Consider the following 26,129-nt stretch of genomic DNA (forward strand, 5'->3'; position numbering starts at 1 on the left):
GAGTCAATACCTACCTAGATTACAATCCCTTGTAAAGTGTAACTAGATAACAACCTTGTGTATATTTAAACGATATATCTTGTTCATTGAATGATAAGGGAAACTCAGTTTTTAACATGGTATCAGAGAATCAAAGCTCCTGAGACCCGATTCATTTCTTTCTTCTCCATAACCTCTTCTTCTCTCGCTATCTCTCTCCCTTCTATTCATCACCTCCATCTGACCTTCTCTTTTCTTTCCATGGCTGCTCAAAATGCTCAACCCGTTGAAAGAGCGTTTGGGGTTACGAACATCAAAACCCACATTCCCTTGACTCTGGATCTTGATGGTCACAACTATGATGCTTGGCGCGAACTCCTCCTCATGCACTGCCTTGCGTTTGACGTATTGGGACACATAGACGGCACCGTCGTCCCTGCTAATGATGACGACACACCCTGGAAGAAACGCGACGGGTTGGTCAAACTCTGGCTCTACGGCACTCTTGCCGAACCTCTGTTTTGCAGCATCTTCAAAACCGGCGGCACAGCACGAGACATATGGCTTTGCATTGAAAACCAGTTCAGGAACAACAAAGAGGCTCGCGCACTTCAACTTGATCATGACTTGCGTACTACCAAGATTGGAGAACAATCAGTACATGACTACTGTCAGAAGCTGAAATCAATCTCAGATCTCTTGGCGAATCTCGACGCTCCTGTAGCGGATCGCACTCTCGTCATGTATCTCCTGAATGGACTGAACGAGAAGTATGACAACATCATCAATGTCATCAAGCACAAGGATCCGTTCCCCTCATTTGATAACGCCAAATTGATGCTTCTTAATGAAGAAACATGTCTCAAAAGAGGAACCAAAGGTCCAGTAAGCAACAATACCCCATCGTCCTCCACTGTCCTGACGGCAACAACGGACAAGCCGCAAGTCAATCACACAAGAGGCAACCATAAACAGAACAATAGGGGTCGTGGTCGCTCTGGTTTTGGTAATCAACGTCCTTGGAGCAACAACTGGGTGCAAAACTGGAATCAGCCTTGGCAACAACCGTTCTTTCCAGGAGCTATGATGCAATGGCCACAATATCCAACGCCTTGGACACAGCCGACTGCAAGAGGGCTTCTAGGACCCGCACCACAACGACCAGAGCAAGCTCATGTTGCCAACACTCAGCCTCAACTTACCACCGATTTCGCTCAGGCCTTCAACACTATGACACTAGGCGATCCAGGGGCTGCGAACTGGTACATGGACTCCTGTGCTACTGCACATCTAGCATCATCCTCAGGTATTCTAAACTCTGTTCTTAAAAACTGCACCGGAACATCAGTCATCGTCGGTAACGGTTCAAAAATTCCCATCACAAGTACTGGTTCATCATTTCTTTCTAGTCCTTACCGTCCTCTTTCTTCAAATAATGTTCTTGTTTCACCCAACATTATCAAAAACCTTATTTCTGTTCGTCGGTTTACTAACGATAATTGGTGTTCGGTCGAATTCGACCCTTTTGGTTTTTCAATCAAGGATCTCAACACCAAGAAGACTCTTCTCCGCAGTGAGAGTACCGGAGATCTTTACTCCATTCTGTGTCTCCCAAGTAAACCGCTGGCTCCTTCAGCTTTTGTTATTGCTTCTCCTTCTCTGTGGCACAAAGGTCTCAGCCACATTAATAATGCGTCTTTACGCTCTTTGATTTCTTCGCAGTCTATTTCTTGTAATAAAGGCGAATTTCCATTATGTTGTGAAGCTTGCCAATTGGGTAAACAACTCAAACTTCCTTTTCATGAAAGTAATCGTACTGTTTCTTTTCCTTTTGAACTTATTCACTCGGACTTGTGGACTTCACCTATTGATAGCATGAGTAGTATTCGTTATTATGTTTTATTTTTGGATCACTACTCTCACTTCGTATGGATTTATCCCTTACGACGCAAGTCTGAAGTTTTCGCAAAATTTCTTTTGTGAAAACACAGTTCAAAACAAACATTCAATCCTTCCAGTGCGACAATGGCGGGGAGTACACCAATGCCCAATTCCAAACCTTTTTCTCTGATAATGGAATCAAGGTTCGGTTTTCCTGACCTCATACGTCTCAACAAAACGGACGTTCTGAGAGGATGATCAGAACCATTAACAACACCATTCAAACCTTGCTATTTCAAGCTCGCCTTTCACCAGTCTTTTGGGTGGAGGCACTTCACACAACCGTTCATCTCCTAAACATCCTTCCTTCTACATCCATCGAAAATAATATCCCATACCAGAAACTCTATCACAAAAAGCCAACCTATGACCATCTTAAAACCTTCGGCTCTCTTTGTTACCCAAACGTTAACCACTCCTTTCTTCACAAACTAGCTCCACGCTCTGCTCCATCAGTCTTTCTTGGCTATCCTACAAACCACAAAGGCTATCGCTGCATGGATCTTAAGACCAGAAAAATCATTATCTCTCGTCATGTGGTCTTTGACGAAACTATCTTCCCAACAGCTGAACCTCAACTAAAAAGCTCCCAACACTTACAAGTTTCTGGAAATTTCTTCGGATACATCTCCTCTCTTCAAACAGATTCTACAAACTCCAATGGAGTCACCGGTGCCTCTAACAATACCGGCTCCTCCTCCCGCCACTGTCGCACCTGTCCCTGCTCTTACTTCTCGTCACTCTATGACGACAAGAAGCAAAGATGGAACTCGTAAACAAAAGTCCATCGTCTCTCTTCTTACCTCGTCCATCTCTCCTTTACCAAAAAGCCACCTTCATGCTCTTTCTGATCCTAACTGGAACCCGGCTATGGGTGATGAGTACGGTGCTTTGGTTAAGAAGACGTTTAGCCTAGTACCTAGGCCTCCTGATGCTAACATTATTCGTGCTATTTGGCTTTATAAACATAAGACAGGTCCAGATGGTACGATCAGACGACACAAGGCTCGCGTCGTCGCTAACGGCAAATCACAAGAGGCAGGACTAGACTATGATGAAACATTTAGTCCAGTCGTGAAGTCGGTCACGATCCGAACTTTTCTTCATCTTGCCTTGCATAATGACTGGGAGGTCCACCATCTTGACGTCAAAAATGCATTTCTTCATGGCAGACTAGAGGAAACGGTCTACATGCATCAACCTCCCGGAATGGTTGATCCCAATAAGCCAAATCACGTCTGTAAACTCAATAAGGCTCTTTACGGTCTCGAGCAAGCACCACGTGCTTGGAATGCACGGTTCTCTCAATATGTAGCCAAACTTGGGTTCACAAAGAGCTGCAGTGACACGTCTCTATATCTCTACGACAAAGGAGGAGATCGAGCTTACATACTCCTTTATGTCGATGACATTCTTCTCATTGCCTCCTCTCCACGCCTTAGAGAAACAATTGTTTCCAAACTGAAACAAGAGTTTGAGATGTCAGATGATGGCAAACTTACTTTCTCGGCATCAAAGTTGATCACAAGGCAGGTGGTTTGTTTTTGAGTCAGTCGAGTTATGCTAAAGAAATTCTTCTTTGAGCTAACATGCAGGACTGTAAGCCAATCGCTACCCCAGTGGACCTCAAATCAAAACTCTCTGCGAACGATGGTGACAAAGTTGACGATCCTACACTATACAGAACCATGCAGGGACTCTTCAGTATCTCACACTAACACGCCCAGACATTCAATATGTCGTACATCAGCTATGATTGTTCATGCATGACCCAAGACTCTCTCACTTCCTCGCAAAGAAAAGAGTCCTTCGGTACTTGCAGGGCACGATCGATCACGGCCTGCAGATCCACAAATCTTCCTCCATGTCCCTCACTGCGTACACAGACGCCGACTGGGCGGGCTGTCCGGACACACGACGATCCACTTCGGGATACTGCATCTACCTAGGCGACAATCTTGTTTCATGGTCCTCCAAGCGACAAGAAACAGTCTCCCGCTCAAGCCCATAAGCGGAATACAAAGGCGTGGCAAATGCTGTTGCTGAAACGTGTTGGATACGTAACCTCTTACTAGAACTAAAATGCCCAATCACCTCAGCTACGCTGGTCTATTGTGATAACGTAAGTGCCGTTTACTTGTCCAACAATCCAGTGAAGCATCGGAGAACAAAGCATATGGAAATAGACATACATTTTGTCCGAGAAAAGGTGGCAATGGGTCAAGTACGAGTTCTACATGTTCCTTCCACTTCACAGTATGCTGACATATTTACTAAAGGTCTCCCTTCTTCCCTATTCAACGAGTTCAAATCCAGTCTTTCCGTTCAGCCACCTGACGATAAGATTGAGGGAGGGTGAAAGATATTGTCAACATATCTCTGAGTATCTAGGAGTCAATACCTACCTAGATTACAATCCCTTGTAAAGTGTAACTAGATAACAACCTTGTGTATATTTAAACGATGTATCTTGTTCATTGAATGATAAGAGAAACTCAGTTTATAACATGCTAGTGCTTCCGGCAAAGGCGTGTGGAGGTTCAAAGGGTTGCGTCGCGTTTCTAGTCGTCTATGGCCGGTTCGTTGCAACTCCGGCGACTTCCCTCTCATTCGCAGTTCCTCTGCCCGGTTCCGGTTCGTCTATGAAGCTGCCCGCAAGTTTTTTAGGCGTCTTGCTCTTGTTTCTCCTTTGCAGTTAGACGTCCCTTAGCCACCGGTGCGTCTGTTGACGATTTAAAGTTATCCTTATTCCGGTTCTCGGAACGGCAGGCAGCGAGGTGAATATTAACTCGGGTGGTCTCCGGGTTGGTGTCTCTCGGTGGTTCTTCTCAGCTCATCCCAGTGCCGATGTTAGTCTGCGGATTCATCGGTAGGGTTGATTCTTATAGCTTCTTCAGGTCTTAAAGAGTGTCATCGGTCCCCGTTTCAGGTGTGTTCTCGGACCCTTCTTTTTGCTTCTCTGGTTGAGGAGTTTTTTTTTTTTCCTTCCTAATGCACTAAGAGTTCTAAAAAACAATCTATTAATAAACTAAAATCCAAATGATACAGACTTATAAAATTTATATTTTCAATCAGATCATTACATATAAAATTCAGTCGAGAAAAGTAATTAACTAACAATCTTGTTGGACAATAAAATTTGTTTTTATTGAAATCAAGAAGGGATGACGACGGTGCGCATCATGTTCTTGAACTCGAAAAAGTCAACGCGACCATCCTTATTCCGGTCAACGGAGACGATCATCTTCTCCACTCTCTCCATCTCCCCTCCTTCAGGCAACCCAAGCTTCTTCAACACCGCCTGCAACTCCCTAGCCGATATAAACCCGTCGCCGTTCTCGTCGAACACCTTAAACGCCTCCGCGAGATCCGACTCGTCGGCTGCGGCGGAGGAAGGATCGTCGTCGTTGTCGTCGTCGTCGTCTCCCGCTCCGCCGAAGAAGGAGTCGTCGAGGGTCTTGTGGAGGGAGGAGAAGTCGTCGAAGTTGAGGCCGGTGTTACCAGGCTGGATGTAGGATTCGACGGTGGATAAGAGGTCGGAGAGATCGGCGTTGAGACCGAGTCGGGAGAGAGCTTGGCTTAGCTCATCGACGGTGATGAAACCGTCGCCGTTTTTGTCGAATAAGTCGAAGATGCGTTGGAGACGGAGTGCGTTTAGGCTTGGGCTTCGAAGCCTGAAGGATGATGATGATTGTATATTAACTCTCTTGTTATCGTCGTTGCTCTCCATTTTCTTCTTCCTTGACTATATGACTTTTTCTTCTTCTTCTTTGTTGTGAGATTATAATCAGTTGGGACTAAATATTGAAGAGAAAGAAATGGGAAGAAGAAGTTCGTTTTTGCCGACGTTGACTATGTCTGGCCCGCCATGTACGAAACTTTCTAATCATTTTAAACGCCCCATAAGGGAAAGATATATAAATTAAATATTAATGGTGGAAAATTCAAAAGTCGGCTTTTTGTTATTTGTCGTCAAATGATGTTGACTTCCTGAAAGCAAACATTACAAAATGTAATTTAGATTACTCGTCGTTTTTAGTTCACATTCATCGGTCTAAAAAAATTCTGCAAAATTTACCGAAGATTTGTTTGCTTTTCGCGCGGAAAAATCGAGTTAAACGAGAGAAGAGATTAATGGCCTTACATGATGGACTAATTTCGTGGCTTAATTACATTACTTTGGTAGATTATTATAAACTAAAATTGCTTCAACTTGAGAATACAAGAACCATATAATGGTTCCATAAGTAACTGTCGACGGCTTTTTTCAATGGGAAACAGACAGGCCACGTCCAAGTTGTACTAGTTACCAAATTTAATTGGAACGTTTCCATTCGCCAACTACATGACAATCATGGGTTGTTGGTTGTTTCCTTAAGCATCCGAGTTATTGACCCGTTCGCACTATCCAGGTCGGTTCGGAAGAACCTACAAAACATTGAAAGCCCAATATAACATTAACCCACTAACTAACGCCCATTTACATGTATTCATCTCTTCCAACCAAATGTTCATTTTCTGAAAATTCTCACATAATAGAAATTTTCAATTTCACTAACAAAGTAACACCCAAATCTGTTTTTAAATCCGTAGAAATCCCATTAAACATCTGAAAAATTAAAACTAAATAGTAAAAGCTTAAAATTCTTCAACAAACCCTAAACCTAAACACTATCTCAATGATGCCTTGAGCTAGACTCATACAAAGAAACCACCGAATCATAAATTTGCGTCAAGCTCGGTTGCTTCAATGGTGGCTTATCAGTACACATAAGTCCAAGTGTAATCCCTTGCTTAACTTTCTCCAACGTCCTCTCCTCAACCTTCATCTTCTCATCAATCACTCTCTCTAGATTATCCGGATAATGAACTCTTATGTACTCAAGATACTTCCTATCTGAATCTTCTTGTGCCTCATCGGGTCTTAGATTAGTAATCATCTCCAAAAGAAACAATCCAAAGTTGAATATATCTGCAAATAATCCCAACACACAAACACTAAGCTTTTAATGTTCATATTATTCAAGAAGAGAGAAAAAGAGTCCTTACTTGTTGACGAGTTGTTTCCATCTCCAATCTTGAACTGAGAGATCAACGGTTCTTGATCCTTATCCGACAACAAAACACTGCTTGTGCTAAGACCAAGTGTAACCTCAGGCCAATGTTCCGATACATAAAACAAACCATCTACAACTCCCATAACAACTCTTAACCTCCTTCTCCACGAACAAGCCAACGAAGAGTTCAGCCAAGTCTCAAGACTTTCACCATAAGTCCACTCAGTAACCAAAGCTCTCAAGCTTCTACCATTACACCAACCCAAAACTCTCACCAAGTTCTTATGCCTCAGCTTAAAAACCGCCTCACACTCCTCAGCGAACTCACGCCTCTTCTCTTTCGAAACCTTCTCCGTATAAACCTCGATCTTCGCCTCCGTACCATCTCTCAACGCTCCTCTGTAGATATCAACTCCACCGCTCTTGCTCACAAGCTTCTGATCCGAAAACTCGTCCGTCGCCGCATCGATCATCGCGGACGTGAACTTGTGGCTTCTCCGACACGTTCTGGGTAAGTAATCAGGCCTTTTGAGACACATCCACCCCAGGCAGAAGCAGAGGAGGATCACCGTTATCGGAAACACAATCAACAAGACCAGAACCTTCACCTTGTAACGCTTCGCATCGGGGAGAACACCGGAGTGTACGAAGCTCGAGGCGTTGAACCGTTTGAAGAACTCGGAGTCGGAGATCTTATCCTCGGAGAAACGGTTATAAGAGAGGTTTAAATGAGTCAGGTTCGCTAAACCGGAGAGGTTCTGAACCGGGACGAAACCGGAGAGATGGTTGTAACTCAGGTCAAGGGTTCGAATCTGAGCGCAAGAGAGAACGTTCGTGGGAAACTCGCTGTTGAGAGAGTTGTTAACGAGATCGATCTCGACGACGGTTAAGGGACAGTACTTCCAGAAGAAGTCGAAGGAGAGGTAGAGAGCGGCGGTTTTGGGGCGGCTGTGGATTCTGATCTTGGGGAAAGACTCGACGCAGTTGGGGTTTTTGGACTCGTTGCAGAGGTGGCTTGCGACGATGGTGGAGCGGAAGATCTCGACGATGTCCATGGGAGAGGAAGAGGAAGAAGTGTTGTTGCAGTAGCGGAGGAGTGGGTTGCGGATGCAGTTTTGGGTGATGGTGTTCGTGAAGTCGGGAGGGGGAGTGAGGTTTGCGAGGTCTTCGAGTACTGTGGCGGAGAGAACTGAGAGAGGAAGTATAGTGAGGAAGAAGATGATGAAGAGAGAAGACGCCATTGGAGAGGTTTGCTAGAGGAAAGAAAGTTATTAGGAGACAAAGCAGAGAAGTAGTTTCTGTGTGTGTATTCGAGGTGTTGGCGGTTATTTTGAAACAGAGTGGGAAGCCCATGTTCTTCTTTTTTGATGATCGTGTGTGTTTGGAAACCTGAAAGATATTTTACAATAACTTTTTATTTTCCATAAAACTATTCGTTAGCTACTAAATTTTCCAGAAAAAAAAATTTGCACTAGTTTTTGGTTTTTGATTTTCTAAAAACCACTTTTTTACCAATAAAGATTTTTGCAAAATAAATTTTCTAAAATGCAGGGAAACCAGATTTTGAAATAACTTAACAAAAACCAAAAACCAAAAAACACTTTTTTTGTGGTTTTTTTTAGCAATAGTGTACATAACTTTTTTTTGTCAACATCTAACTTTTTATTTTTTTTATTTTTTTTAAATATTAAAATTTCTATATTTAATTTATTAATATTGCATAAATAAATAAAAAGATACCAGTAATAAAATAGTAACTATTCGAAATTACTAAGAATCAACAAAATAATTTGTCTATCTTATAACTTTAAAATCTAAACTACAAAAAAAACTTATTATAGTAAAAAAAAATATTTTATATTTTGTAGAATTTTTAACAGTTTTTAGTAAAAATAACTTATATTTCCATTCTCATGTTTAAAAAATGATTAACAATTGGTAATATACCAACTAAAGACTCTAATTCAGATGAAGACGAAAAATATAATAATGTTCATAAATTATATGTAAGGCATTCAAGATCAATTTTTTTCATTTACATAAAATTCACAGCGGTTTCATTTTGTATTTGCAGTTTTTGTTTTAGAAATAATTTATTAAATACTTTTATGTGTGTTTGATAATAGTATTTTATTTTATTTTTTCAAAACAAAAATTTTACTATTAATAATATTTTTAGTTAATTAATTTTAAAAGTAAAAACTAAAAACTAAAAGCCAAAATTTAAAACAACCATTCATGCTTTGATGAAAATTAAAATCTACTGCAAAATCAAAAACCAAAATTTAAAAACCAAAATTCAAAAACCAAAAACGAAAATCTAAAAACTAGTAAAACAATCATCACATCTTGAAATTAATTTATTTTTACATTGTAATCAAAATTGTCTTGAAAAAGGAAAATTCACAACAAAGAATAATGAAAAACAATTTTCTTCAAAAATAAAAATTGTGACAGCATTCTCTCAAATAAGAAAAATTTGAAAACCATCCATGGTCCATCCATAAAACACATGTCATTTATAAGCAGTTTATTTTTACATACACCATAGTTTAAATAAGTTATATATTAATTTATGTTGTTAAATTAAGTTTGTTATAAATTATTAAATATATTATATATCGATTGAGTTTTATTATATAAAAATTTAAATTATATATGACTTCGTTGATATTAATTAATTTTAATACAGTAATATCAAGTCATTTTAGAAATATAAATCTTTGATAATATTTTTAATATGTATTGCATTATTATGTCAAGATAAATATATACTTACAGTTTAATTTTTATTACCATAAAATGTATAAATAAACATAACTAATTAAAAATGTATATGTAACTAAAATTTAATTTAATTTATTTAAAATTACTAATTTGAGATTCTGAAATTTAAAATGAAGTTTTAGATAAGTATTTTCATAACTAGATTGCACTAAAAATATAATAGAACTAGATAGTAATCCGCGCTTTGCGTGGAATAAGATGTCTATATTAATGTTGAAAATATATATTATGATCATGTATAACATAAGGTATACTTTAAGCAATAGTTAGATAGAACTAAAGGTATGATTGTTATCAGGGGCGAAGCCATAAACTTTTTTATAATGAGTTCACTAATATTAAAATTTAAAATATGGTGTTTGCAAGTTTAAGAAGAAGTTTTGGAAAATATTTTTTTTTATATTTTACCTATCACGTTGTAGTAGTTATGGACTTAAGGGATTAACACATAAAATCGAAAAATGTGGATCAATAACATATTATAAGCAAAACAATAACTGTGTGAAATAAAAAAAAAGTACAACTCTTTTAAATTCAGAAAACATAGTTGCATAATAAAATAAATTGAATTTTATTTGACTCTCTAAATTGTAGTGGTTGTTCCAGATGCGACCAACACGTGAGACTTGCTGGTGGTTCGCTCCTGGAAGTTTCTTCTCATCTTCAAGCTCATCTAATGTAGAGCTCTCATGGCGGCAAAGGTGGTGATCCTCGCATGCTTATATTGCTTGCTCGAGAAGACTAATACACTAAACCGAGACTATTTACAGTGATTCAGTCTCCTCGGAACAGAGATCACCTCATCGAGCAGTAACAAAACCGAGTATGACACATTTATCTAGAAATAGATTTTCAACGTCCTCTTTCAGCAATGAGAGGCGGTTCTCAAGAACGTGAGTGCTCTGTTAAATGCATGAAAGCAGGTATGGAGAAAATGGTTCTTTCATTAACACTTGGCATCATACTAAAGTTTCATCGTTTTGTCGTCTCTACGGATCTGTCGATTTAATGGCGATAGATCAGATGGGTTACCGTTTTTAACAGAAACGTATAGAGGAATAAGGAATCTTTATTGATGCTATGATTATATTGAAAGGATTGATAAATCAACTAATCGAACTTGAAGCTGAATGTTTATCACGTAAAAGTATCCGTCAAGAAAAGTATAGATGTTATAAATTTTTTTTAAAGGAACGTTAGTGTGAACGCATTAAATTCACAGTTTTAGTGAGAAACGTTCTCTGCGTGACACGTAAGCGTTTTACTAAATAAAAAACTTCTCGTGAAGCCACGTCAGCACATCACGTTCATTGCCAATAAACCTTTAAGGTAAGTTTTAAAATTGATTCTCTTTTAATATATAGGAGATTTTAATATTATATTACTAAAAAACCTACACCACGGAAAGTAAAAGTTTTAAATAAAATTACACTAAAGATATTTTATTACATTAATGAGAGAATTTATTAAGGTATGTTTTTAAATAAAATTACACTGAAGATATTTTGTTCACATTAATGAGAGACTTTTGTAAATATCTAACACTGACAAAGGAAGAAACGTTACTATTGTATCTAGGATTATTATTATTTTCAACACACAAATTCAACCATAACTGATTCTGAGTTTAAAAAAATTAAGTTTGTTTTACTAAAAAACAGAAAAGAATTAAGTTTTGCAACAGAAAACAAACCTTATTTAAAAATATATTATTTTCTTCTGCAGATTTTTCTTCTACAAACTGAAACCATTGGCTACAACAATGTCTTGGAGTTTCACTTTTCTATTTTTTAATCTGATTATACTAGTTAATATGAAACTTTCTTAAATCTTCCTTGTATGGAATGTTTACATATTCATATAGCTCAGTTACTTGTGCATTACTTTGTGCACATTGTGTATATATATGTTTCCTCTTCTCTGCACTTATTTACATTCTTCAAAAAATAAAAATAAATGAAGGAAGTACTTTGTGTTCTGTTTTTTGTTCTTGTTTCAGTTTCATATGCAAAAGTAACGAAACCAAACACTGATAACTTCCTCCGATGTCTTCGTTCTCGGACAAGTCCAGAGTATCCGAACACCGAAGCAATCTATACCCCTGATAATTCCATCTTCCTGACATCTTACCTGTCCTACGCGAAAAACAAAAGGTGCTCAGACCCTAACAATACAAACCTAATAGCCATCATTGCTGCAAAACATGAATCTCATGTTCAGGCAACCGTGGTCTGCGCAAAGTCCAACGGAGTCCAGATCCGAACCCGTAGCGGTGGTCACGACTTGGATGGCCTCTCCTACGTCTCATCTATACCTTTTGTCATTCTCGATATGCTCAATCTCAGGTCTATTACCGTTGACGTGCGCAGCAAGAAAGCTTGGGTTCAAGCTGGGGCCATCTTGGGAGAGCTATACACCAAAATCGCTGAAAAGAGCGAAACGCTAGCGTTTCCTGCTGGTATCTGCCCAACGGTAGGAGCAGGAGGACACATCAGTGGTGGAGGGTATGGGAATCTGATTAGAAAACACGGTCTCTCAGTGGATCATGTCGTTGATGCTCAGTTAGTTGATGTCAACGGCAAGATCTTGAACAGATCTTCCATGGGGGAAGATCTGTTTTGGGCGATCCGCGGCGGTGGAGGTGCAAGCTTTGGTGTTATTCTCTCATATACAATCAACTTAGTTGAGATCCCAAAGACTATAACAGTGTTTAAAGTCAACAAAACATTAGAACAAGGAGGCACTGATGTTTTGTACAAATGGCAGCTTGTCTCTAGCAAGTTGCCTAGAGAGCTTTTCTTGAGAGCAATGCCTGATATCAAAATCGGAGCGAAACAAGGCGATAAAACCATCGCGGTTAAGTTCTACGCTCAGTTCTTAGGCTCAGCCAAGAAGCTCATGGAGATTATAAACAAGAACTTGCCTGAACTAGGGCTAAAACGTGAAGATTGCTATGAGATGAGTTGGCTTAATACGACGATGTTTTGGATGAACTATCCGGTTGCTACACCAACGAGCATTCTTCTGGATAGACCATCCGCTCCACCAGGACAATTCTATAAGGGCAAATCGGATTACGTCAAGAAACCGATACCTAAAGAAGGGATGGAGAAGATTTGGAAAACAATGTTGAAGTTCAACAATGTGTGGATGCAATGGAACCCTTACGGTGGAGTGATGGACACGATTCCGGCGAATGCCACGGCGTTTCCTCACCGGAAAGGGAACTTGTTCAAGATTCAGTACTTTGCGTTATGGACCGACGCAAACGCTACGGATGCTAATCTAGGTTTGATGAGAGAACTCTATGGTGTGGCGAAGCCGTACGTGTCAAACAACCCGAGAGAGGCGTTTTTGAATTATAGAGACATTGATGTTGGAAGCAATCCTAGTGGTGTGACAAATGTTGCAGAAGGTAAGATATATGGATCCAAATATTTCGTGGGGAACTTGAAGAGATTGATGGATGTTAAAGCTAAGTGTGATCCTGATAATTTCTTCAGGTACGAGCAGAGTATTCATCCTCTTCTTGCAATGTAACTTTTTAATGTGATTTTTAATAATCACCATTAAAAGATAAAACTTAAATGTTGTTTTGTTTTGTTAACACTTACAAAATTAACAGTAACAAACGAGTGAAATTTTGTAACGTTTCTACGTACCCAAAGAAGTAAATTAAATATTGCAAATTTTCTTAGACACTTTAGCCATTTAAGAAATTTTCCAGTGAGCCAAACGCAACTCAATAAAAAGTAAACTAGGATAAGAACTGCGCAAGAGCTTATTTGTATATATTATCGATAATTTTTTTTATATATTTGATTATTTTATTGATATATATACAATTTTTTTTTGTTATTATATAATTTCTTTCCGATGGATCGGATCAATTTTTATTAAAAATTATGGAACAAAACTATAATTAAAATATCATGAGCTGATCGGATTGGACATTAAACAAATTATGACATAAAAACCTTATTTTTTCCATCGAACACATTCTTGAAAAAAGTAAACAGTATTGTTTTCACGGTTGAATTATTTTGATTTTTATCTTCCATATGGTTTTGAAAGCTTTCAAATCAACCATCGAATTGATACATGTCATTTTAATGTTTTTAGTCGTATACTTAAGGAAAACTTACATTTTTGTAATTTAAAGTCGTTTTAAAAAATTCAAAATATAACATATAAGAAAAAATCTAACATATAAGAAAAATATAACATATAAGGTGTCCTCATTTTTGTATTTTAAAGTCGTTTAAAAAAAATATAACATATAAGGTTTTCTCATTTTTGTAATTTAAAGTCATTTAAAAAATTCAAAATATAACTTATAAGAAAAAATATATTTTTTATTATATGGTTAGTGTGATTGTTTATTTTTTTAATAATATAAAATTAAACAAAAATGAAGAAGGATGCAAAAATTGTTATCAAATCTTTATTATTCATAATCATAAATTGTCATATATATGTAAATCATATTAGGTAATTTCGTAGCTTTTATTTAAGGAAAGAATACACACTTCTTATATTTTAGGTTAATATAATATTCTCTAGTGGACATTAAACAAATTATGACATAAAAACCTTATTTTTTTCATCGAACGCATTTTTTAAAAAAGTGAACAGTATTGTTTCTACAGTTGAATTATTTTGATTTTTATCTTCCATATGGTTTTGAAAGCTTTCAAATCAACCATCGAATTGATACATGTCATTTTAATGTTTTTAATCGTATACTTAAGAAAAACTTACATTTTTGTAATTTAAATTCGTTTTAAAAAATTCAAAATATAATATATAAGAAAAAATCTAACATATAAGAAAAATATAACATATAAGGTGTCCTTATTTTTGTATTTTAAATTCGTTTAAAAAAAAATAACATATAAAGTTTCCTCATTTTGTAATTTGAAGTCATTTTAAAAACTTCAAAATATAACATATAAGAAAAAAATGTAATTTTATTATTATATGGTTAATGTAATTGTTTATTTTTTTAATAATATAAAATTAAACAAAAATGAAGAAAGATGAAAAAATTGTTATCAAATCTTTATTATTCATAATCATTAATTTCCATATATATGTAAATCATATTAGGTAATTCCGTAGCTTTTATTTGAGGAAAGAATACACACTTTTTATATTTTAGGTTAATATAATGTTCTCTTGTGGACATTAAACAAATTATAACATAAAAACCTTATCTTTTCCATCGAACACATTCTTGAAAAAAGTGAACAATATTGTTTTCACAGTTGAATTATTTTGATTTTTATCTTCCATATGGTTTTGAAAGCTTTCAAATCAGCCATCGAATTGATACATGTCATTTTAATGTTTTTAGTCGTATACTTAAGGAAAACTTACATTTTTGTAATTTAAAGTCGTTTTAAAAAATTCAAAATATAACATATAAGAAAAAATCTAGTATATAAGAAAAATATAACATATAAGGTGTCCTCATTTTTGTATTTTAAAGTCGTTTTAAAAAAAATATAACATATAAGATTTTCTCATTTTTGTAATTTAAAGTCATTTAAAAAAATTCAAAATATAACATATAAGAAAAAATCTAATTTTTTTATTATATGGTTAATGTGATTTTTTTTTAATAATATAAAATTAAACAAAAATGAAGACCGATGCAAAAATTGTTATCAAATCTTTATTATTCATAATCATTAATTGCCATATATATGTAAATCATATTAGGTAATTCCGTAGCTTTTATTTAAGGAAAGAATACACATTTCTTATATTTTAGGTTAATATAATCTCTAGTGGACATTAAACAAATTATGACATAAAAACTTTATTTTTTTCATCGAACACATTCTTGAAAAAAGTGAACAGTATTGTTTCCACAGTTGAATTATTTTGACTTTTATCTTCAATATGGTTTTGAAAGCTTTCAAATCAACCATCGAATTGATACATGTCATTTTAATGTTTTTAGTCGTATACTTACAGAAAACTTACATTTTTGTAATTTAAAGTCGTTTTAAAAAATTCAAAATATAACATATAAGAAAAAATCTAACATATAAGAAAAATATAACATATAAAGTGTCCTCATTTTTGTATTTTAAAGTCATTTAAAAAAATATAACATATAAGGTTTCCTCATTTTTGTAATTTAAAGTCATTTAAAAAAATTGAAAATATAACATATAAGAAAAAAATCTAATTTTTTTATTATATGGTTAATGTGATTGTTTGTTTTTTTTTAATAATATAAAATTAAACAAAAATGAAGAATTATGCAAAAATTGTTATCAAATCTTTATTATTCATAATCATTAATTGCCATATATATATAAATCATATTAGGTAATTCCGTAGCTTTTGTTTAAGGAAAAAATACATACTTTTTATATTTTAGGTTAATAAAATGTTCTCTAGTGTTATATAATAATGGAAAAACGAGACAACTTTAGATTAAACTATAGTTTATATTAGGTGCTCTAGAATTCTTAGAAAAAAAAATTAGAATGCATTTAGATGTGCCAATGGATCTTTTTTAATTAATACAAAATTGAGGTTATATCTTTTCAAATGCTTCTCAATTAATATATAGGGGATTCAATGAGAGATTAACAAAAAAAGAGATAAAAGAGCACACAGTTAACTGAATTTACTGTATTATTGATTTAACATTAGTGAAAATTAATAATCACAAAATATACATTTATGATCAAAGTTAACATTTTTCTTAATATATGTAAAAACAAAAAAAAAAATCTACTAATATGCACAAATGGAGTAAATAGTATCAATTAGAAAGTTTTTTTGGTAACAATCAATTAGAAAGTTCAAAAAGAGAAAGAGAAGATAAATATTGTAGATTTGCGAATCTTAAAATTTTAATCACTAAAATTAAATCATAACAGATTTTCATCAAACAAAAGGTATGTTTCTTGAATATACTAATGAAGTTTCACCTCACTTTACGTTTTCACTAATCTCTTGTATTTAATTCATTCATTAATTCAGTTTCCAGATTTCTTAGCTTTACAATTAAAAGTAAAACCCATTTGACCAAAAATAGACTCTCGAATTAATTTTCTCTGCAGAGTTTTTTTTTATATATAAATCGCAATGCCAATAAATACATAAAACAAATTATTTAGACTTCGAGTTCATCAATTGAGCTAAAGATGAAAGTAGTTTTTGTTATGTTTCTTGCTCTGCTTGTTTCAGTTTCATCACAGGCAGTAGTAGTACAGAAACCAAATATAGGAAGAAACTTCCTCCAATGCCTTCGTGATCGGAGCGATCCAGAGAATCCGATCACAGAAGCCATCTTTACTACCGAAAACTCAACCTTCGCCTCGTCTTACGTGTCCTACACGAAAAACAAAAGGTACTCGAACCCTAACGACACAAACCTAATAGCCATCGTTGCCGCAAAACATGAATCCCATGTTCAAGCAACCGTGGTCTGCGCTAAGTCCAACCGAGTCCAGATCCGTATCCGAAGCGGCGGTCACGACTATGAAGGCCTTTCATACACCTCTTCCCTGCCGTTTGCCGTTCTCGATATGAACAATCTAAGGTCTATTACCATTGACGTGTCCGGCAAGAAATCTTGGGTTCAAGCTGGTGCAACCCTGGGAGAGCTCTACACAAAAATCTCTGAAGCGAGTAAAACGTTAGCGTTTCCGGCTGGCGTTTGCCCCACTCTAGGAGCAGGGGGGCACATCAGCGGCGGAGGGTACGGAAACCTGATGAGAAAATACGGAATCTCTGTTGATCATGTCGTCGATGCTCAGTTAGTTGATGTCAACGGCAAGATCTTGAACCGTGCCTCCATGGGGGAAGATTTATTTTGGGCGATTCGCGGCGGAGGTGGCGCCAGCTTCGGCGTTATCCTCTCGTGGACCATCAACCTAGTTGCGGTCCCAGAGACTATAACAGTTTTTAACGTTAACAAAACGTTAGGACAAGGAGCTACCGATGTTCTGTACAAATGGCAGCTTGTCTCTAGCAAGTTGCCTAGAGAGCTTTTCTTGAGAGCAATGCCTCAAATCACAAAAGGAGCGAATAAAACCATTGCGGTTAAGTTCATCGCTCAGTTCTTAGGCTCATCAAAGAAGCTCATGGGGATTATAAACAAGAACTTACCTGAACTAGGGCTAAAACGTGAAGATTGCTACGAAATGAGCTGGCTTAATACGACGACGTTTTGGGCGGACTACCCCGTCGGGACATCGACAAGTGTTCTACTGAAAAGGCCATCTACTCCGCCAGGAGCGTTCTTCAAAAGCAAATCAGATTACGTCAAGAAACCGATCCCTAAAGAAGGTATTGAGAAGATGTGGAAAACAATGTTGAAGTTCAACAACCATGTGTTTATGCAATGGAACCCTTACGGCGGAGTGATGGACAAGATTGCGGCGAATGCAACCGCGTTTCCTCACAGGAAAGGAAACTTGTTCAAGATTCAGTACTTTGCGTTATGGATAGACGCAAACGCCACAAAAGCTAACCTAGCTTTGATGAAAGAACTCTATGGTGTGGCTGAGACGTACGTGTCAAGCAACCCGAGAGAGGCGTTTTTGAATTATAGAGACATTGATGTTGGAAGCAATCCTAGTGGTGTGACAAATGTTGCAGAAGTTAAGATATATGGATCCAAATATTTCGTGGGGAACTTGAACAGATTGATGAATGTTAAAGCTAAGTATGATCCTGATAATTTCTTTAGGCATGAGCAGAGTATTCCTCCTCTTCATGCAATGTAATATTATTATTAACCAAATAATTTGTTAAGCATGCATTAAAGCTCATGTCATAAACATATAGCAATATAGCATGATCCTCGCAAATTGGGATAAGAGATTTACAGGAAAGCAGATTCACGAGTGGCAGCTCAAATTAACTACTACATTCGTTATATTTTGTCTAACTGGCTATATAAGAAAAGATTAACTCGCATTAGTAATTACAAAAGTCATAACCGCAATCCTAAGTGCACAAGATTAAGTCAAAGTTACATTCTTTTGGTTTATCATGGTGATTAGTGAATAATTGATGACGCTTGGTTTTAGACTTTAGTTTCGTTTTAGGCCCATACTAATATGTTTGGTCAGCCATCAACATCACTATATTTTGTGACCCCAGCATCAGCCGCGTGTAATGATTTTCACGTTGTTATTACTGCACAAACACCAATTGCAATCAGTAGTCATTAATAACGAACCCACCCTAGTTCCCGTCTATATCCAAATCCAATTACGATTCCTTCATAAAAATATTAGAAAGCTAGAAACTAGAAACGACTATAGCTAAGGTTCATTAATATGGTCCTCACGAACATCACTCATATTTTATTTCTGTTTATCAAATGTCGTCTTGGCACTACACTAATATTAAGAATATAAGAAAAGAAATATACTTTCACACCATATGTTCGGATAAATCTCGTTCTCGTGTGAAAAAATGTTAGAAAAATAATTGCTTTAAGTATTCAATAAGATAGTAAATGCATGGTGACATTACAAATTTACAATTATAGCTGACGTCCCACATAATCGCCACAAATCAAAACTGACACAACAAATGAAAACCGCTAAACTTGAGTCAAAACCATATTGACTTTTTTTAACTTGTTTAAAACGTACGTAGTTTATGCATTTTTTGTATTTGTTTTAAACGTAAACTCTCTTTCCATTGGCCTATGCTGGTTATGTTTACGCAGGGCCGGTTATGTTTACGCAGGGCCGGTCCTGGACAAAACCTAACAAAACATTGGCCTTAGACCCCCAAAAATTTTGAAAAAAATTACATAAAAAAACGTCCAAAATTTTTTTTAGGTTCCCAAATTTACCAAAAAACATTTTTAGCTGGAATTTTTTAAAAACCGCCTACAACCCCTCTAAATCTCAGAGCCGGCCCTGTGTTTACGCATAGTCGATATAAATTTTTTTATTTTATTTTTTTACATCACATACCTAACTACTAACCAGATGAGCTTGACAATTTACCTCAATAGCCTCACTACAAAACAAACCAATATTTTCACATCAATCCAAAACAGTCCCGTTCAATGATTCAGCTTCTTACGAGTGTGCATGACAAACGCCATTCAATCATCACATCCACCTATATTTTATTGGATCAATACGTGTGATTCTTATCTATCCACATTTTTCATACATCTCACTACCAAGTTTTTTTTTATTTTCAGTTTCACTTTTCCTTCAACACTTTTGAAATAGTAAATATTCGGCTATTCTGCCTACTAAAACCTACGTCACACTTTTTAGTCATTCTACTCAAAACTCATCCATTGTTGCAGAAAAATAAACAATGAAACTCCAAACCTTCTTTAGCACTATACTACTCTTCACTACAATCTTCTTACTTCTATCACTTCCTCATTCGGTTTCAGCTAACCAATCCAACCACACCGGTTTTCTCCAATGTCTATCTCTCCGGTTAAACGACTCCAACATCGTCTCAAAAGTCATACACACACCCAACGACTCTTCCTTCTCCTCCGTCCTATCTTTAACTATACAAAACCCGAGATTCTCCTCACCCGGTACACCTAAACCGGTTTTAATCCTAACTCCGGTTCAGCCTTCACATGTTCAATCAGCGGTTAAATGCGCACGCCGGTTCGGTATCCACATCAGAACCCGAGGCGGAGGACACGACTACGAAGGCCTATCTTACGCCACCCACAAGCCCTTCGTAATCCTCGACTTAACCAACCTCCGGTCCATCACAGTCGACGTCGATAACCGGTCGGTTTGGGTCCAAACCGGAGCCACGATCGGTGAACTATACTACGAGCTCGGTAAAAAGAATCGAACTCTAGCGTTCCCCGCCGGAGTTTGCCCCACCGTCGGCGTCGGAGGACACTTCAGCGGCGGAGGGTACGGAACCCTCCTGAGAAAGCACGGCTTAGCTGCAGATCACGTGATAGACGCGCGTGTGGTCGACGCGCGAGGGAGGGTTCTTGAGAGGCGAGAGATGGGCGAAGAATTCTTCTGGGCCATTCGTGGAGGCGGTGGGTCGAGCTTCTGCGTCGTGCTCTCGTGGAAGATTGGTTTAGTCGATGTTCCGTCGACGGTAACGGTCTTTAACGTCACGGAGTTTGAAGAACAGAGCGCTTTAAAGATTATCCACCGTTGGCAGTTTGTCTCCGATAGAGTCTCTGATGACTTGTTCGTGAGAGTTATGCTGCAGAGGTACAAGAACATGGTTCGAGCTTCTTTCCCGGGTTTGTATCTCGGTTCGGTTAAGAGTTTGCTGGAGTTAGTAAACCGGGAGTTTCCTGAACTCGGTTTGGAGGAAAAAGATTGTAAAGAGATGAGCTGGATAGAGTCTGTGGTTTGGTTCGCTGAGTTAGGTGACGTACCGATCGATAATCTTGGAAAACGCACACGTGCGTCTTTGGCTTTCAAGGCTAAGTCAGACTTCGTTCAAGAGCCAATACCGGAGAATGTGATTTCAAAGATGTGGAGAAGGTTGCAAGAGCCGGAAGCAGAGCATGCGCAGCTCATCTTCACACCGTTCGGTGGTAAAATGAGTGAGATTGGAGAGTACGAGACGCCGTTTCCTCACCGTGAAGGGAACATGTACGAGATCCAGTACTTGAATTACTGGAGAGGAGGAGGAGAGGAGAAAGAGAAGTATATGAGATGGGTGGAGAGAGTTTACGATGAGATGAGTGAGTTTGTGGCGAGGTCTCCGAGGGGAGCTTATATAAATCTAAGGGATCTTGATTTGGGGATTTATGTTGGGGGTAAGAGGAGTAAGTACGAGGAAGGGAAGAGTTGGGGAGTGAAGTATTTTAAGAATAATTTCGAGAGATTGGTTAGAGTTAAGACGAGTGTTGATCCTTTTGATTTCTTCTGTGATGAACAGAGCATTCCTCCTTTCAGTTCCTTTGGAAGTTATCTGAAAGAGTCGAGTGTGATGAGAGTTCGAGATTTTGTGTCGGAAAATAGAGTGATGAAGTGAAGGGCTTGTGAGTGTTTGTGTTAGTATGTACTATAAGTTCTTAGTTTGAAATGTATTTAATTTATTTTAGTAATAATCTGTGGTTGGATCTTATTCTTTTACTTGCAGAGTTGAATCCATAACTCATATTGAGAGAAATAAATTAATCACCGCTTAGTTTTATTGAAGAGTAGCAAACAAGCAGGGCTAGGTTAGAAAGTTGATAGCGGAACAGCTCACTGAAGATAAATAGTTCATGGTTTCTAGAAGTAAGAAAATATCCACCTTCAAACACACAAATCTTCTGCACCAAACCAATCCACTATCTCCAGTGATGAAGCTAAGAAGCCATGTATATCTGCGAACCTATATCAGTACTATGCAAAATAACTTTTATCTACCACTTACGTATGATAAGGTTGATAACATATAAATAATATTTAGACCAAAAAACATATAAATAGTATAGAATCAAAATATAAAAATCAGAATTTCTAAAGAGCGACTCCGAACTGGAAAGTGATTACAGATCAAAGACCTATAACTTCCACGGTTAAAATGTTCCTTAAAATAACTATAGCAAAAAAATATATATCATATAATAGTTTTAAAAAATTGAGGACTAGATGAAATGCTTCGTTGGGTTGTATCTGTGACTACCCCTGCTTAAAGAAGAAAGTTTTCCATCTAACTCAAAAATTTGGTTAGTAATTTTTCTGTATATACTTATTCAATAGCAAAGTTTCTAAAGGATTGGATTGTTCTTTTAGCGTTAACCGGTTGGAAAGTTGTTTTAGCACACTAGACTTCTATCAGAACACCGGATAAGTTATTTTTATGTTTTGTGAAGCGCATATCCAAGTTAAAAATGATTATTATTAACCTAAAACTTCTTTGAAAAAGTGTTACATTTCGGCCAAAAAGAAGCAATCATGCAAAGAAGAAAAACACGTTTTATTCTTTGACAAAAAAAATAAAGAAAAACACGTTATTGTGGAATGAACTCGTGAACGCATATACTCCGACTACAACGTTTTTTCATGTAGGCCACACAAATACGAACCCTTTCATTTTCGACATTAATAAGTCATTACTTAGACGTTTCAACTCTCGCCAATTGTATCCATCTCGAAATGGTCAATTATATACATAGATTTTCTGCTATTGATTAGTTTCTCACATGCATACATAAGTTTATCCTTTCTCAAGACAAATTACCCTATATATTTATTTTGTGTAAGTTTCTTGTATATATTACTTATATGATATGTAAAAATATCTTGTTTTCTGACTCTTTTGCCTTCTTGCCTCTTGGTATTTGACATTGCAGTCTATTCTCACAAAGATGTATCTTTATACATGAAAAACTCCTAAGCATATCTTATATATCAAAAGATCTTATGATGCGCCAGTAAAACATGTATGAACACATACGCACACACATTGCATTTTTTCCTAGTAAACCACAACTAAATCAATGTCTTATATCTTAATAAATCAATAATAAATCCCTAATAAAGTAAATTATTTAAGTGTTTTGTCGATTTCGAAAAATAGTGATTTCATATTAATGTTTAACTATTTTTTCTTCACATTATGTATTTTTTTTTTCAACCAGATAATTTCAACTTCTTATCTATTTAAAAATAACAAATCTTGCGAAGATTTTCTAAGAAAAACAATTTTTTCGCTAATGAGACTGCGCGTGAGTTTAGACGCTCGCAGATACTCTCTTTTATAATAAACACCTACAAGTTATGATTGTTTTGCTTTTAACTGGCATTATACTCTCAGTGCTCCTAGATCTTTTTATGTTTATATGACAACTAATTTAATCATATCTTAACTCTCTAGTTTTCATATACATCCAAGAGTTAAGAGTAAGAGAGCCTTGGTTTTTGACTAATATTAGCCCAAGGTTTATTGTGTGAAGAGATCTTCAGATTTTATTAGTACACAACCTCTGACACGTTTTGCTCATAATCTCGGTCTTTTAAAAACAAAATGTATCACGGTCTTCTGGTTTTGAACAAAAAAAAAAAAAAAAAAAAAAAACAAAATGTATCACTTCTTCAGTTTCCACGCCCCGAGAATCTATATAAGAACCCCTCCACAACACCAAAGAGCATAACAACAACAACAAAACCAAAACTAAGAAGAGCTCTTGAGAGAAATGGAAAACTCAGATGTTATCGTTAAGGGAGACCATCAAGTGAATGAAGAGAAGCCTCCACCACGAGTGTGCCCAAGGTGTAGCTCAGACAACACCAAGTTATGTTTCTACAACAACTATAGCGTGTCTCAACCACGTCGCCGATTCTGGACTCATGGTGGAGCTTTAAGGGACATAAGGGCTGTTTGTTTGGTTGCCGCAGGTACCGGCGGCAGCGGCAGCGTCAACATTCTGCGTCAACTCTTGTTCGTTTCGTTGACGCAGGAAACTGCGTCTGACGCCGCGTCCGAACGCCGCGTCCTGCGGCTGACGCCGATAAAATCTGCGGTCGCGATATAGTATGCGGCAGCGTCAGCGGCAGCATCAGCGGCAGCGACAGCGGCAGCGACAGCGGCAGCGTCAGCGGCAGCGTCAGCGGCAGCGTCAGCGGCAGCGTCAGCGGCAGCGTCAGCGGCAGCGTCAGCGTCTGCGAAACGAACAACAACTGTCCTCATTGACGCTGCCGCCGCCGCTGACGTTGCCGTTGCCGCTGCCGCTGACGCCGAAACCTGCGGCAACCAAACGAACAGGACTATACCAATTGGTGGAAGAGCCCTCAAAATGAAGCGTACAAGGGTAGATCAGCCATCTGTTTCTTAGGTGGTTATCGAACAGGTTAATAATCATCAACCTTTTTCACATGCTCAAGAAACCAACGAGTTTCTTGGAACTTTTGGTGGTTCTGCTTCTTCTGTTGCTGTTGGGAACAATTTCAGTTCTTTGACTGAAACTCATGGTGTTATGGTGCCTCCAGTTCGAAGTATTCCACCAATGGCTCGCTTTGATGGATCGTTTCACCAAGGTTATTACGGTGCTGGATTCAGTGATTTGGTTGGTAATTCTTTGATGAACCAATCATTTGTTGGACCTTTTAGTAGTTATAACAGTTATCTCGTGAGTCATGAGGTTCCAAACAAGCGAAACCAGAGCTTCAACAACAGCGTGAACATGAATTATAATGCCAGCACTAGTCGAAGCAGAGGAAATCCAGGCACTGATCACATGACCAACAACAACAACTAAGACATAAACAAGTGTGTGTTTAGTTCCTCCTATCATTTGGAGAAGTATGGTGTAAAGTAGAATAGAAGTATGGTTTAGACATAAACAAGTGTGTGTTTAGTTCCTCCTATCCTTGAATCATAACCGTTTTACCCGTTTTCTCTTAAGCTAATAATGTTTCAGCTTCTCGTTTGTCTTCTGTTGGGTCTTTTTATTTAACTACTAAAAGTTTGCATCTTTGTATCAGGCATAAGTTACTTGTCCGGTCTTTATATAATATAACTAATTAATAATCAGCAGCTTGTTGTGTTCAATAACTGATGAGTCAGAGAGATAGCTATGTATTTCAAGTGTTTGTGAATTGGTCTGTTTTAGTCTATTCTCTGTTTTAAATAGCGCCTAATCACATCATAATGTGAGAAGCAATGATGTACATTTAAAATGAATCTATGGTTATGTCTAAAATATTGAGTTTGTATTTATTAAGTTAAATGACTTTCTGATAAGTAGATTGACACATCTCTATTTTATACTTCCTCCGTTCTTTAAAGATGTTTTGGTGTTTTCACACGTATTAAGAAAACATATTAATCATACATTGTTTTTAGAAATTATCAAATTTTAATGCATTTTAACCAATAGTTTTTCAATAAATTCAATTAATTTTATTGAAATTTGCAATTTTTGTATAGGAAACATAAAAATACATCTTTGTGAAACAATTTATTTTTCTAAAACATCTATCTTTAAGGAACGGAGGGAGTATTACTTAAAGATCTTCCAACTTCCGATATTGGATGTTGTTCCTGATACGCTCATTCGAGACTATGACTCTTTGACTATCAATCTTGAAATATTTGGATAAGGATTGATGAGCCAATTTTGGATTACATTGATCTTGAGAGAGTGTTACAACTGTATTCCAAAGTTGTGGCTATATACACCTGAACACATTTGATTTTCAGACTATGTATATATACGCTACTCCATTCTCTTTGCCACCTCTTGTTTTCAGTTTCAGATTCTGGTTTGGCCAGGGACGACGACTGAAACAAGTTTGAGTAATTTGATGTACTACAGAGAACGATTAGCAACGAAGCACCAGTGGTCTAGTGGTAGAATAGTACCCTGCCACGGTACAGAGCCGGGTTCGATTCCAGGCTGGTGCATTCCCTTTGAGCTGTGTA

The 26,129-nt window shown here is 37.0% G+C and overlaps 5 protein-coding genes and 1 pseudogene across 5 annotated transcripts; 4 read left to right on the top strand and 2 right to left on the bottom strand.

Annotated features, from left to right (window-relative positions):
* Nucleotides 1-4,960: 4,960 nt before the first annotated feature.
* LOC125580664 (calcium-binding protein CML42) lies at nt 4,961-5,937 on the bottom strand. The gene has a single exon (XM_048745554.1). The coding sequence runs from the start codon at nt 5,648-5,650 to the stop codon at nt 5,075-5,077; it is 576 nt and encodes a 191-aa protein (XP_048601511.1). The 5' UTR covers nt 5,651-5,937; the 3' UTR covers nt 4,961-5,074.
* A 338-nt stretch (nt 5,938-6,275) lies between these two features.
* LOC106421212 (probable LRR receptor-like serine/threonine-protein kinase At5g65240) lies at nt 6,276-8,922 on the bottom strand. The gene is made up of 2 exons (XM_013862064.3): nt 6,970-8,922; nt 6,276-6,892 (listed from the first exon to the last, which is right to left on the bottom strand). The coding sequence occupies exons 1-2, from the start codon at nt 8,216-8,218 to the stop codon at nt 6,597-6,599; spliced, it is 1,545 nt and encodes a 514-aa protein (XP_013717518.3). The 5' UTR covers nt 8,219-8,922; the 3' UTR covers nt 6,276-6,596.
* A 2,453-nt stretch (nt 8,923-11,375) lies between these two features.
* Nucleotides 11,376-13,357, top strand: LOC125580665 (berberine bridge enzyme-like 17). Its single transcript, XM_048745555.1, has one exon. It carries the CDS (start codon nt 11,721-11,723, stop codon nt 13,302-13,304), a length of 1,584 nt encoding a protein of 527 aa, XP_048601512.1. The 5' UTR covers nt 11,376-11,720; the 3' UTR covers nt 13,305-13,357.
* A 3,477-nt stretch (nt 13,358-16,834) lies between these two features.
* On the top strand, nt 16,835-18,560 carry LOC106438570 (berberine bridge enzyme-like 17). Its single transcript, XM_048745556.1, has one exon. The coding sequence runs from the start codon at nt 16,934-16,936 to the stop codon at nt 18,518-18,520; it is 1,587 nt and encodes a 528-aa protein (XP_048601513.1). The 5' UTR covers nt 16,835-16,933; the 3' UTR covers nt 18,521-18,560.
* Nucleotides 18,561-19,690: 1,130 nt separating this feature from the next.
* LOC106375692 (berberine bridge enzyme-like 18) lies at nt 19,691-21,842 on the top strand. Its single transcript, XM_013815669.3, has one exon. The coding sequence runs from the start codon at nt 20,088-20,090 to the stop codon at nt 21,747-21,749; it is 1,662 nt and encodes a 553-aa protein (XP_013671123.2). The 5' UTR covers nt 19,691-20,087; the 3' UTR covers nt 21,750-21,842.
* A 1,967-nt stretch (nt 21,843-23,809) lies between these two features.
* LOC125580666 lies at nt 23,810-25,238 on the top strand (annotated as a pseudogene).
* Nucleotides 25,239-26,129: the final 891 nt, after the last annotated feature.

The sequence above is a fragment of the Brassica napus genome, chromosome C1, assembly GCF_020379485.1.
Source record: "Brassica napus cultivar Da-Ae chromosome C1, Da-Ae, whole genome shotgun sequence".
NCBI classification, from domain to species: Eukaryota; Viridiplantae; Streptophyta; class Magnoliopsida; order Brassicales; family Brassicaceae; genus Brassica; species Brassica napus.